Here is a 14,253-nt window from a genome sequence, read left to right as displayed (position 1 = left end):
AGAGAAATTAGGGAAGCTCATCAAATTGGTAGTGCAGTAATAATGGGAGATTTCAATTACCTCAGTATTGATAGGTAAGTGAAACATCAGGGCATGCTAGAGAGATAAAGTTCCTGGATGGAATAAAAGACAGTTTTATGGAGCAATTGGTTTAGGAACCAATGAGAGAGGGAGCAATTTTAGAACTAATGCTCAGTGGAGCGCAGGATTTGGTGAGAGAAGTAATGTTGGTGGGGCCACTTTGCAATAGTGATCATAATATGATCAAATTTGAATTAATGACTGGAAGGGGGACAATAAGTAAATCCACTGCTCTAGCACTAAACTTTCAAAAGGGAAACTTTGATAAATGAGAAAATAGGTAGAAAAAAACTGAAAGGTGCAGCTACAAAGGTAAAAAGTGTGCAACTGGTTTGGATATTAATAAAAATACCATCCTAGAAGTACAGTCTAGATGTTTTCCATGCATTAAGAAAGGTGGAAGGAAGGCAAAACGAGTACCGGCATGGTTAAAAGGTGAGGTGAAAGAGGCTATTTTAGCCAAAAGATCTTCATTCAAAAATTGGAAGAAGAATCCATCAGAAGAAAATAGGATAAAGCATAAACGTTGGCAAGTTAAATGTAAGACATTGACAAGACAGGCTAAGAGAGAATTTGAAAAGAAGTTGGCCACAGAGGCAAAAACTCACAATAAAAACTTTTAAAAATATATCCGAAGCAGAAAGCCTGTGAGGGAGTCAGTTGGACCATTGAATGATCAAGGGGTTAAAGGGGCACTTAGAGAAGATAAGGCCATCGCGGAAAGATTAAATGATTTCTTTGCTTTGGTGTTTACTGAAGAGGATGTTGGAGAGATACCCGTTCCGGAGGTTTTCATGGGTGATGATTTAGGTCAACTGAACTAAATCAAAGGGAACCTGGAAGTTGTGGTAGGCCTGATCGACAAACTGAAGAGTAGTAAATCACCTGGACCAGATGTATACATCCCAGGGTCCTGAAAGAACTAAAAAATGAAATTTCAGACGTATTTCAATTAATTTGTAATCTATCATTAAAACCATATGATATACCTGAAGATTGGAAGACGGCCAATATAACCCCTATATTTAAAAGGGATCCAGGGGTGATCCAGGAAACTATAGACTGGTGAGCCTGACTTCAGTGCCGGGAAAAATCATAGAAACTGTTATAAAGAATAAAATCACAAAACATTTAGATAGACATGATTTAATAGGACACAGCCAACATGGGTTTACCCAAGGGAAGTCTTGCCTCACAAATCTACATTTTTTTGAAGGGGTGTATAAACATGTGGACAAGTTGCACCGGTGGATGTGGTGTATTTAGATTTTCAGAAGGCATTTGACAGAGTCCTGCATGAGAGGCTTCTAAGAAAACTAAAAAGTCATGGGATAGGAGGCGATGTCCTTTCATGGATTACAAACTGGTTAAAAGACAGGAAACAGGATTAAATGGTCTGTTTTCACAGTGGAAAAGGGTAACAGTGGAGTGCCTCAGGGATCAGTACTTGGACTGGTGCTTTTTAATATATTTATAAATAGTCTGGAAAGGGGGACGACGAGTGAGGTGATCAGAGTTGTGGGTGACACAAAATTATGCAGTGTAGTTAAATCTCAAGTGGATTGTGATGAATTGCAGGAGGACCTTGCGAGACTGGAAGATTGGGCATCCAAATGGCAGATGAAATTTAACGTGGACAAGTGCAAAGTGATGCATATAAGGAAAAATAATCCTTGCTGTAGTTCTACAATGTTAGGTTCTATATTAGGAGTTACCACCCAGGAAAGAGATCTAGGCGTCATAGTGGATAATACATTGAAATCGTCAGCTCAGTGCGCTGTGGTGATCAAAGAAGCAAACAGAAGGTTAGGAATTATCAGGAAGGGAATAGAAAATAAAACGGAGGATGTCATCATGCCTCATCGCTCCATGGTGAGACCGCACCTTGAATACTGTATGCAGTTCTGGTCACCACATCTCAAAATGGATGTAGCTGCACTGGAGAATGTGCAGAGAAGGGCAACCAAAATAAGAGTCATGGAACGGGTTAAAGAAAGCTAGGGCTGTTCAGTTTGGAGAAGAGACGACTGGGGGGGGGGGGGGATATAATATAAATTGGTTATTTACTCTCTCGGATAATAGAAGGATCAGAGGGCAGTCCATGAAGTTAGCAAGTAGCTCATTTATGAAGTTAGCAAGTAGCTCAATTTAAAACAAATTGAAGAAAATTGTTTTTCACACAACGCATAGTTAAGCTCTGGAATTCATTGCCAGAGGATGTGGTTACAGCAATTAGTGTAACTGGGTTTAAAAAAAGGTTTGGATAAATTCCTAGAGGAAAAATCCATAAACTGCTATTATGGTAATTAATAAGCAATAGTAGCTTGTAATTTTATCTAATGTTTGGGTACTTGCCAGGTTCCTATGGCCACTGATGGAAACAGGATACTGGGCTTGAATGGACCCTTGGTCTGACCCAGTATGGCATGTTCTTATGTTATGTACTCCTAGAGCAAGAGGTCACAATATGAGGTTCCAGGTAGGCGAAACATCAGAAAATAGTTCTTCAGTGAAAGGGTTGTAGATGCGTGGAATGGAGTCCCAGTGGAGGTGATGAAAACAGAATTAAGGAAAGCCTGGAATAAGCACAGAGGATCTTTAATGACAAAGGCTTCAACCGCGATCTATGGCTTTATAGCAGAAACGAAATTGGGCAGACTAGATGGACAATGATGATGGTCATTATCTGCTCTCATTCTGTGAGTTTGAGAGAGAGAGAGTTATATTGCAATCAACCAGGCAAGGGAAGAGGTGATAAGGTCAAAACAACAAGCAGATAAAGGCATCATGACCTAATGTTCCTGCAGCCCATGGGAATAGCCCGCATGGTACCGACTGGCTAGAAATAATGGATCGAGCCGACAGGTTGGAGGTGGCTGGGAACCGAGGAAGCACGATGTTTGGGCCGCAGCCTGCCTAGTTTTGCTAGCTGTTTAGATTATTATAGAGGTTGGTGGTGAGAAGTGGATAGAGGGGCTGGGTGTTGGATTAAGTAGGGGGGTTTTATATGCACTTCTTTCCCAGGTAGTAGAGAACCAATGGAAAAAAGAAATGTGGGTAAGGAACACATCCTACATGCGGCCAGGCTTTTACGGCTGGCAACTGGGATGTATCCTTTCCAGTTTGTGCAGGAATAGCTGTGTAGATTGGATGGGGCTTGTTTGTATTTTTCTGAATGTCATCTACTGTTGCTGTGCCAAAGGATTATGGGAAAAATATGCCACGGAGGGAACGCCCCTCCTCCTATCTGGCATGGCAGCCAGTGTGGATGTAGGCCAAAAACCCTTCCGAAGAACAGAGCCGTTGTGGATCCTTAGTATGAGGAATTGCCTCACCCCCGAGGCACAGATAGCATTTCCGATTTTTGTCCTGCTCCCTCGCCACTGATGAAGGCGTCTTTTTTTTTCTCCTGCTCTTTTTTTATTTATTTATTTTATTTCTTGATTGATCGCTTACACACATCTAAGCGATTTACAGAAAAAAAACAAAAAACCATAATTAAAACAAACCAAATTAGAATGCAGTATGGAAAACAAAATCCATAATCTTGGATCAGAAAAACCTTAATGTGACTCCCTGACAGAGAACTTTAATGAAAGGCTTGTTTGAAATAAATAAGTTTTCACATTGATTTAAAAGCCTTTGAATTTTCTGTGCCCCCTGATTCTCTTCTCTCTCTCTCTCTCTCCTCTCCCCCTCTGCCCAGCTGGTTCCATGGGAAGATCACGCGGGAGCAGGCGGAGCGGCTGCTCTACCCCCCGGAGACGGGGCTCTTCCTGGTGCGGGAGAGCACCAACTACCCCGGGGACTACACGCTGTGCGTGAGCTGTGAAGGCAAGGTGGAGCACTACCACATCATCTACTCCTCCAGCAAGCTCACCATCGACGAGGAGGTGTACTTCGAGAACCTCATGCAGCTGGTGGAGGTGAGCGGGGCTGGGAGGGGCGGGAATCCCTAAGCAGGGCCTGAAGTGGCCGCACAAGTCCTGGGCTGGGAAAATTATTATTCAGTGGCGTTGCTGCTGTGTATTCCTGCGCCCTCAGTGCAGCGGGCACCAGCGATTTCATTCCTAAGATTGCCCTGGAATAACTCTGCTCTGAAACAAGAGGTGAAGGAGCCGAAGGGCGGGGAGGTTTCAGGTTTGGCTCAATAGCAATTGTTTTTTTTTTACATTTTACTTATTGCTCAACTATTGTTTTATTGTGTTAATTTGAATTGTTTTTTTTTACATTTTACTTATTGCTCAACTATTGTTTTATTGTGTTAATTTGAATTGTTTTTTTTACATTTTACTTATTGCTCAACTATTGTTTTATTGTGTTAATTTGAATTATTCGTCGGGTATCGGTTTTTGTTTTCTGTCTATATTTAAATGTATTCTTGATGCTTGTTAACTTGCCTTGAGCATTTTTTCATGGAAAAGCAAGCGAGGAATAAAGTTAACGACTGATTTTTCATCTGCGCTGGAGGTAGAACGTGGAGTCATGAGCCCAAACTGCGGCAGGGAAGATATAACTCGAGCGTTTAGCGAGCTCGTTCCAGCAGTAAAGGTGGTGGTGGTGTGGCGCTGAGTGCAGGGGAGCCTGTGCCTTACCGAAGGCCAGGAAGCAAGAGGGGCAGAGTTGGCGCTCCTGTCCCTTTTCCGCCTCTCCTCGCCTCCTTTAGTTTTAGTAAGTTTCAGTTTTACTGATCTGAACCAGCGCCAGCTGCCTTGCACTTGGCGTCCTGCAGCAGGAAGCGCTCCTCCGGCACGGTGGAGATGTTTATCAGGGGGGGCAGAGCTCGTGTCAGAGCCACAGCTTGCTGCCTGCTGTCGGAGGCAAACTCCTGTCTGCCAGGGCAGGCTGGCGCTGCACTGTGCTTGCAGCTTTGAAAAGCAAATTCTTTATGCAAAGTAGGGTAACTTTTATCTCGGTGTGGTGAGGAGTTATTTCAGATGACGTCGGCCCTGGAAGCCTGAAAACTGTGGCCTCTGTATTCCCCCTAATTCAGTCATCACGTCCACATCACAGCAGGTCCTTGTGGCTTTCCACCTTGTTGTGCATTGAGTGAATGTAATAAGTGCCAGCCAAGCCCCATCCCATGGATACCCAGCAGGATTCCTGCATATTTGGTTGCGATTTTCTGCCGCCGAGCTCATCAGCACTGTTAACGCCATTGACTTATGTCCATCTAGTCATGTCCTTAACAGTTATAATTATGCCATCTCCTTTTCCGCTCCACGAAGCCCTTTCCCAGTTGGTTTTGACGCTGCGGCAAGTGCCGTGGATTACGGCAGTCCGCCTTCTCCCGCATCACCGACCGCTGCTGCTCAGGCTGGACGCCGCGGGGCCTGCTCTCCTCCCACTAACCATGCCCCCTGAGGCGACCCCGGCTGCCCACCCTCCTGGCTAAACCTTAGCAACTGCCCTGGCCCTGCTTTTCTTCTTGCCCCCTGGTCCTGCATGACGTGAGAGACAAGAGGGAAGCAGCTATGGGGGCATGAAGGGGGAGCTAGGGGTGGGAGCTGGAGAAAAGCAGGGAAGATGGGAGGGAGGTGGAGGGTGGGGGTGGCGATGAATCTGGAAGGAGGAAAAGACTGCAAGAGAGGTCAAAGATAGAAAATTGGGGGGGAGAAGAGGAGAGAGCAGAAGCATCTTTGGGAAGGAAATGTGTGTTATATGGGAGAGCGAGGAGGAGTCCATGCAAGAAAAAAAAAATTGAAAAGTAAAAAAAAAAAAAAATAGGAAAACTGAAATGGAGAAAGGAAAGAAAATGGACACACACAGGCTGAAAACTTGTTTTTTTAAAGGAACTTTTTTTTTGCATGATTAATATAAATGTTTGCAAATGTATCACAAAACTGCTGCAAAATAAAATAAAAAATAAAAAAAAAAATTGACAAAAAATGTTCTACTGCTTGCCACAGAATCTACCCCTGAGCTGCTCAGGAAACCGGGGGGGGGGGCCTTAGTTGTAATCCATTTCTAGGATGTTGGATACTGGTGCTAATGACTATTGGCAGGTAGGGGGGGCCGTCTGGCTGCTCCCTCTCTTCACCTTACTGCACGGGTTCTCCTACTCATGCACAGATACTGCCACCTGCTGGGAGGCTGAGAGAGTGCAGCCACTTTCTCATTTATGGGCTCCGAAGGCCCGTGCTCAGCTCTGTTAATGCCCTCGGCTATGGTCGGAGCCCTTTCTGAGCATTCGAGACCGTGTGTGGCCCCCTGCAAATTCCAGCGCTCCCAGGGCTGAGCCGGAGGATGCAGCAGTGAATCAGCCCTGCTCCTGGCCACCTATATCCTTTCACCTCGCCACATCGGCTCCTGAACCGTGGCCAGCAAGGGAATCTCAGCGGGTGAAGGAATGGAAAGGCTTACGTGGTGTAGCCTGCCTTCGCCCTCGTCGCAGGAATGAGTTGATCCCTCGAGCCATTCTCAGCCCCTGTTTTCTCCGCGGCCCAGGCCAAGCACGGCAGTAATATTTTGCAGCCTTTAGTTGTATTCGGTGCGGCTTGTCTTCAGCTTCTCCTTTCTGCCAAGGATGGGGGTGGGGGGTGGTACAGCTTTTGCAGGGGCTGTCTGTGCTGCCTGGCTTAGGGCATGAACCCCTGTTTTTCTGTCTCTGACCATCATTACTGCTGATTTGTCAGAACAACCCACCATCCCCCTCCCCACTGCAATTTTGTAGTTTCCTTACAATTAGTCTCTCAGTATAAGTCCTATAGCTGTGTAAAATCTTTTAGCTAAGGGGAGGTGACAAATCCACTCCACAGCGTTTCAGAAAGAGCCAAGCCAGCCCGAGTTGCTGTGTGTAGTGTCTGAGCCTCAAAGCAGTGTAAAAAAATAAATAAATAACTGGCCAGGCTTGCATCTTGCTGCCATCGCAGATGTTGTCCGAGAAGTCACTTGATAAGATGGCGATAGACTCATAGCAGACCCCCCCCCCTCTCTTACCTGACTCTTCCTCGTCATTGGTTTGAGCTTTCCCGAAAAATTGTTTCACTGTAGATGCTTATCCTTGGATATCAAATGCAATATCTTCCTTTCTGTTTTGGAAGGCCCTTGGCAGAAAGCAGCCGAGTAGGACCCAGCAGAGGGCACACGGGGGGGGGGGGGGGGAACCTTCCTTCACAGCTGTGCCCTTCGTGTGACTGTACTGGAACGCAGCTTTAACGAACGGTCTGCTGCTGCTCCCCGTCCTTGACACGAGTCCCCACTGTGTGCCATGACCGGGCAGTGGCCCGTTCAGAGGGCAGGAGGGACGACTCTCTTGTTAGTTTCGCCATCCACTGAGCGAGAGGCAGCTGATCCTAGATTTAAGGCTGGAACTTTTCATCCTGACGTGGTCCCTACCAAGGCAAACTTCCTGCCCGTGTAGAGGAGCGGCCGGGCAGCCTAAGAGCGCGTCTGACTAGCTTTTGTTGTGTAATGTTTCTGACATGGCCTTTTCTCTCTTTCTCCTGGAAGCACTACACTTCAGATGCCGATGGTCTCTGTACTCATCTGATTAAACCCAAACTCATGGAGGGCACTGTGGCTGCACAGGATGAGTTCTCCCGAAGTAAGGAAGCAATGCTTGCTCTCTCCTCCGGTCTTCTTTCTTCTCCTCCTTGCTCTGTCTTTGTGGCTCCTCTTTCCTTTTTCCCCCCTTTCTCTTCCTTGTTTTTCTCTCTTGCCTTCCTTCCTTCCTTCCCCCCCACCTAAGTCTATGCTATTGATGGATTGTTCATACCTCCTGCAGCACTCTCAATCTTTCTTTTTTTCACTTTTCAGGTGGTTGGGCACTCAACATAAAAGACCTGAAATTACTGCAGACCATCGGAAAGGGGGAGTTTGGAGGTTAGTCACCCATGTTGGTTTGGGTTTTTTGGGGTTTTTTTTAGAAACAGTAAGTTCTAACAATAAGTGGAATATGTGTTGCTGAAGACTTATACCCAGGGCCAGCGGAAGCACGAGTCGAGCTGGGCCTGGGCCTAAGGTGCTGACCATTAGAGGGGGGTGTCGCCGCGCGCAAGCCAATGAGGCAGGGTGAGGCGGCCGTTTCAGGCAGCAGAATTTTGAAGGGGCAAAAAGTACCCCTTCAAAATTCTGCCCAGCCCCCGCCTCACCCTGCCTTCCCCCCCCCCCTCCCTCCAAGACTCGCAAAAAGCCCTGGTGGTCCAGCAGGGGGCCCAAGAGCAATCTGCCGCTCCCAGGTCATCAACTGCCACTAATCAAAATGGCACTGGTGGCCTTTAGCCTTTACCATGTGACATGGGCTGCCGGTGCCATTGGCCGGCCCGAGTCACATGGTAGGGGCAATGGATGACCGGCGCCATTCCCGCTTACATTCAGCGGTGTGTCACATGTGCTACCTCTCCATAGTGATGCCCGGTGGGACATGGGTTCCAGCATCATGCACCAAGTTCCTTGGAATCCAGATGTTGTCTAAGTTTGGTTGTGACGTCAACCCATGTCCCAGTCTTCATTTTCCTTAAATCAGTCTCCAGTTCTCTCCAAAAGCTTGTGCAGCATTTTGGAGGAGTAGCAAATTGGTTAGAGCAGCAGGCTATGAACCAGGAGACCAGGGTTTGCCTCAGATAAAACTTAGATTATAAGCTTTGAACCGCTAAAAAAAAGTGCAAAAAGCAGAATATAAAAATCTAAATAAATAGATTAAAAAAAAGAAGAAACATGAATATAGCTATATCTGAGATGGGACCCCTTCTGACCAGAAAACGGAACAGTGTTTATGGATTGTCGGGGTTTGCTAAATTTAAGAGTCTCCACTCTGAATATAGTTCAGTACTGATAATCATTATGCATTGTCAGACCAGCATTGAGCGGAAACTAGACTGAGACAGTCGCTGAATAGTATCTAATGTTAATGTGGACTGCTAGTACTTGTATCTAAATGAATGTCTCGCATGCCACAAGTGACAGCACCACAGGTAGCATCAGGTGATAACATGTTGAAAACCTGTATGAAATTATTCTCATCTCACTTTATATGTGCATGAATTTATGTAAGTAAATTAACATTGAAGCTCCTAATTTCTTCAGTTGCCATGGTGCAAAAATTGCCAAGTACCACACAATATCTGCCTATTTATATTTTTGTATTGAAAAGAGAGTGTTTAGAAAAATTAATTAAAACAACAAAATAATTCAAATCAGAAGGTTTCTTATGCAGAAACAGAATTCTGTATTCTTGGGGACTTCATGTACAATATTGCTGTAAATACACTGAGCAGATAGATCAGACATGATCATTTTAACAAGGTGCAAAAATCCTCTTATCACACACACACATGACCTGAGGCGGGGGTAGCACCTTATAGACTAACCGAGGCATGAGCTTTCGAGGACAAAGTCCATTTGGTCAGTTGCATGAAGTGTAGTACAGAGATGGGTAAAATATCTGCCGAAATACTCTGTCCTTGAAAGCTCATGCCCCCAATACATTGGTTAGTCTATAAGATGCCACCCTCCTCTTGTTAGTGTGCTGAAAGGAGGACTTCTGTGACTGCTACACATTTTTTTGTTAAGAATATTAAGGTAAACTAGTATAGTCAACTTTTCAGCACGGTGCTTGGGTAATGAGAACTTGGCTTCTGATGCTCCTGTGAAATGCAACTTCAGAAAGTAAATTCCTCTTAACCACCGTGTCATGTTGAAAATAAATCGTAAAAGATGACTATTAAAAGATGCCAATTCCAAAATTGTGTTTTACAGTAGCATTCTTTAAATTATTTGTGGTATTCCTCCTCTGCATGCCTGAAAGCACATGGATGACACGGAAAAGGATTTAAAATAAATCCATATTTAATGTGTGTATCCTGCTCGAGCATCAGATCTGTAACGCTGGCTGAATGTGAACAGGGGAGGCCAGAATGCTCTTGCATTTGGATACATTACTACAAGGTCTGGTGAGGTTTGACATAATTACACATAAATGGTTATAAATGGTATCTAGTCTAATATCTAATTAGTAAAATAAACATTTTACTCCCTGCACAATGATTTTTTCACTGCTGACTTGCTATAGAAGTGTCCTGGAGCTCCCTGCGCCTTCTGGCTTGGGCTGTTGTGCTTGGTTGGAACATGACAGGAGGAATTTTAATGGCAGCCGTGGGCGTCAGGCACAGTGCCAAAGTCAGGGTACCTTCAGCATGCGGGCTGTGTGCCAGCCCCTGGAATTATTGCACTTATGTAATGTCCTAAGTTGGAAGGCAAACCTTCATATTTTATAATTTGAAGGTAAAAAATGCTGGCTTTGTGTGACTTGCAGATGGTGTCAGGCATTGGTTGGTGCCTCTTCTGCACTGGAGAACGTCTACGCATGGACACGCGATGCCGTCCAGCAGATTACCCGTTCCCAATTTGTCTCCGTCCCTCTGGTTTAGGATGCATTTTGTGAACAATTTTTATTTGCCTTATGGGCAGCGTTCGCTTGCTTGGTCCCCGGTTTGTGGTCATGGGATGTGACGTCTTCCTTCTGCTCCTTCTAGATGTGCTGCTGGGAGACTACCGCGGGAACAAAGTGGCTGTCAAATGTATAAAGCACGATGCCACAGCGCAGGCCTTCCTTGCCGAGGCCTCCGTCATGACGTAAGTTAAGCCTGCCAGTTCAGCGGCTGGGGGCTGGGTGCTGTTTAGTATTACATAGAAGGCCTCGTTTGGGATTCCTGCCGGGTAGGACTGGGCGCATTCATTCAGTTACTTTTATCACCTGCTCTTATAGGAGCTCACCATGAGGTACAACTAATGTAATAAACAACTAATGTACATTTAAAAACAAAGCGCCATAAAACAACTTGAAGGCAGGGGGGGTCATAAGATAACAACAATGAAGCAGCAAACAGGGAACCACAAACAGCAAAATCAAGCAACAAAGGAACCATAAAAGAACCAAAGGTCAATGATAGAAGCTAAAAAACAAAGAAAAAGTATGAGACTAATTGAATTGTAAAAGCCTTCTCAAAAAAGCCAGGTCTTAACCATTTTTCTGCAGGACAGTAGTTATCAGATAGATGGGCTCCCTTTGGCAAAGGAATGCATTGCCTGCAGACAGTACAAGAACAGACCATTAGCCAGGTTTCAGCAAGTGTCTTCTCGGACAGTGAAAGGGAACAACAAGGACCCCAACCCACTGAGAGCTTTAAAAACTACCTTTTAAAATGAATGCAAAATATGGTTGGAAGCCAGCCTTTCGGGATTTGGTAATGCTCTCCCCGGTTAGCAGGTGAAGGGCTCTTTTATGCACCAGTTGGGGCGTCCACACTCCTTTCCCTGGTAAACCAATTTTAAATCCATTAGGCATGGGACAAAAGCATGTTATAATAGCTGGTGCATCTTGATCAAGACAGGGCCTCCACTGGTAAGAAACCAGCCTTTGACACAGCCGAAGTTTGTAAAGTCACGGATAAGACAATCTAATTTAACCCCAAGCTGCGTACTTGGGAGCTGAGTATTTCACTGTGATATCTGCTGGCTCACTAAGGGATACTGAAAGTGGCTTCCAAACTAGCTGTATCCTACACTCAGCTGTGGGGGGAGGGGGTGTATAGCTGACTGGGTCTGTGAACAGGAGAAGAGTCAGTGTCTGCCAAAATACATGTGTTGCAGTGTCTCTCTTGGTTATGTGACCCTGCTGTTTTAACAATACTAGAGAAAGCAGCAGTGTGATACTAGTCCTCTGTGCCAGATTTTTGGTTATAGGTGGAACAGAGTCCCGGAACCAGATGCTGTTGCTTATACATTGATGGACGCAGCTGTGCTCTTATGTGTCCCTAGTGTCAGAAACCTAGGTAATAATTGCAAGGCCCACTGCCTGCTCAATTTCTTGACCTACTGCGGTTCTGGATCTCTTGGTTTTCCCAGCAACTAAAGATCATCTCTGCTTGTCCCACACCAACTTGAATTCTGATACTGTTTTTACCTCAACCATCTACATTGAGTTAGCTGTTCCATGTGCCCACCACATGCTTCCTCCTGTTACCTCTGTTTCCACCCTTTTAGCTACATACTATGTCCCCTTCTGCCAGGGCTTCCTTCCCACCTAATGTCTGCTGCTTGTGCGTGTATGTGGGCCAGGAAGTCTCTGGGTGACTGCATACACACGTAGTGAGAGGTTATATCTGACTGTGTGTGGGATGTGTTGGTGTATAATACTGTATGTGTAGAGTAAGACGTCACTGAAAAAGCAGGTGGCTGCTGCTTTCCTCTGATGACTAGCCGTTCACCGCTGTTGGGTGCATTGGTGATATCATCACTACTTGACGCTGATGTTTCCACAGTTTTCCAGGAAATCTTCATTGCAGCTCTTGCGTTTCCATGCTTGTGCAGCTTACTTCAGTTTCTCTCGTTCTGTGTGGTTTTGTTCTTCCATTGCAGTTTTCTCAATGCATCGGCTCCTCGGAGTGGTTTCTCCATTCCTTTTCTCTTTCTCAGGCTTTTTCAGTGTGCCTTAGTGTTTTTTCACTTCACATTATTCTGATGAGTGCTATTTTTTTGGCCGTTTCTGAAAGTTCGGGCATTTTTTTTTTTTCTTTTCATTTTCTCTGTTCCTGTCAGCAGGCCTGCTTAGGCCACAGCGTCTAACAGGTCTTCAGTCATGGTTCCCCTTTTCTTCCTCTTTGGGCTATCTTTGGTATGAGAACATGTTCTTCTTTTTTCATTTCACCTTGTCAATTTTTCTGCCAATAACAGAAAGGAAGGCCAGCAACTTTTTTTTTTGCCTTGACTGCAAGCAGAAGATGCCCATAAGTGGCCATCTCAAGACGTACGAGTGTCTAGACGAGGATGATTGTGTTTCATTGCGGCTTCTGTGCAAGCTGGTCGTCAAAGAGCAGTCAGGATCCACAAGATGAGACTACTTTTCCTTCTTGAAGATCTGAAGAAAAAAAAAAAATAGTATGAGTCCACCAAACTGGTGCTGGAAGGACCATAGAACTGCACCAATCAGTGGAGGTAAATTGTCAAAGCCTAAAGATAGGCCCAAAGATTGAGACTGATTTCAATTTCCAAGTCTATTCTGCACACAGAACCAAGGAGAAGAGGAACCAGAGGATCATTTGTGCCGAGCCCCTTAAAACACACACAACTCCAAGGGCAAGGGGCTACTGGAGGGTGAAGCAGCTGCACCTGGAGAGAGACTCTACCTTTCATTCAGGGCACTCATCACGTCAGACCCCCAAAGGTCCAATTTTAAGCTTTTGGCGGCTCCTCGAGATCAGCCTACTTTCTTTGGCTTATTAACATTTTGGCTCAGCAAGGAGGAATTTCCGAAACAAACAGTAGATATGGTGGTTCAGCACAAGAAGAGTGCAGAGTAATCTGTGTTGACAAAACCCACTGGTGGTGCTCAGCTGCCTCCTTAAGGAGATAATGGAGTCAGGTGCTAAGGAAAATCTTCCAGCAAAAATATTGCTTCTAGGGTTTGAATCTGCCTAGGCAACTACAAGATTTCAAGCCTTTCAGTAATGAAGTAGAAACTCTAAACTCCATACTGCTTCCAAGTCAAAAACAGGGACTAGTTTTTGACTGAATCCTGTCCTTGTTCTGAAAGATTTCCCTATAAGTGGGATGTTGAGATTTTACACAAACTGTTTTCCCATTATAGATCTCTGCTTCAGATTGTAGCAGAGATCTACAAATTGCACATATTGGAATCCCCACCAAGTTGCCCAACAGGTAGAGCATTCACTTAAATACCAGACCCTACTTAAGTTAAAACTCTCTTCCTTCTTGGAGGCCAGTATGATAAAACCTGTACCATCGCAGGAGGGAGGAAGGAGACTTTACTCCAGGGTATGGGATAAACACTGGGGATCCCTAAAAGCTGCTTGATAATGAAGAAAAGGATGCAAGGGAGTAACCTGCATGAAGCGGCAGTTAGTACTCTTAACAGAAGGCATGGGGGATTACTACTCTTAACCAATTAGCCGTGATGCTTTTGATGCAACTGCAGTATCATTCTCCACTTTGACAGGAGGGGGAGGGGTATTGGATTCTGAAGACAACCAACGCCAGGCCTAGACTTTTATGGTCTGGGGTACTGATTAAAGCGCGGGATTGCTTCTATGGCCAAATCCAAAAGCAAAGCACGTTCAAGCAGCATTGTCTGAATTATCATGAAGGCTGCTCACCATGTACAAATGTTGCTAGCAGTAATTTTGCTATGGGTTTGACAGTTGCTTAGTTTTG

At 45.1% G+C, this 14,253-nt stretch overlaps 1 protein-coding gene across 2 annotated transcripts in view; it reads left to right on the top strand.

The window, feature by feature from the left end:
• The window catches only part of CSK (C-terminal Src kinase), a 90,671-nt gene that overhangs the window by 59,315 nt on the left and 17,103 nt on the right, over positions 1 to 14,253 (top strand). For both annotated transcript variants that reach the window (XM_029574932.1, XM_029574933.1), the window contains exons 5-8: positions 3,788 to 4,007; positions 7,534 to 7,627; positions 7,840 to 7,905; positions 10,557 to 10,656. In XM_029574932.1, coding sequence (XP_029430792.1) covers positions 3,788 to 4,007; positions 7,534 to 7,627; positions 7,840 to 7,905; positions 10,557 to 10,656 — 480 coding nt within the window. The remainder of the gene's footprint in view (positions 1 to 3,787; positions 4,008 to 7,533; positions 7,628 to 7,839; positions 7,906 to 10,556; positions 10,657 to 14,253) is intronic.

Source organism: Rhinatrema bivittatum, chromosome 13 (genome assembly GCF_901001135.1).
Source record: "Rhinatrema bivittatum chromosome 13, aRhiBiv1.1, whole genome shotgun sequence".
NCBI lineage: Eukaryota > Metazoa > Chordata > Amphibia > Gymnophiona > Rhinatrematidae > Rhinatrema > Rhinatrema bivittatum.
Note: the sequence above shows the minus strand (reverse complement) of the source record. Positions and strands in the feature narration are given on the sequence as shown.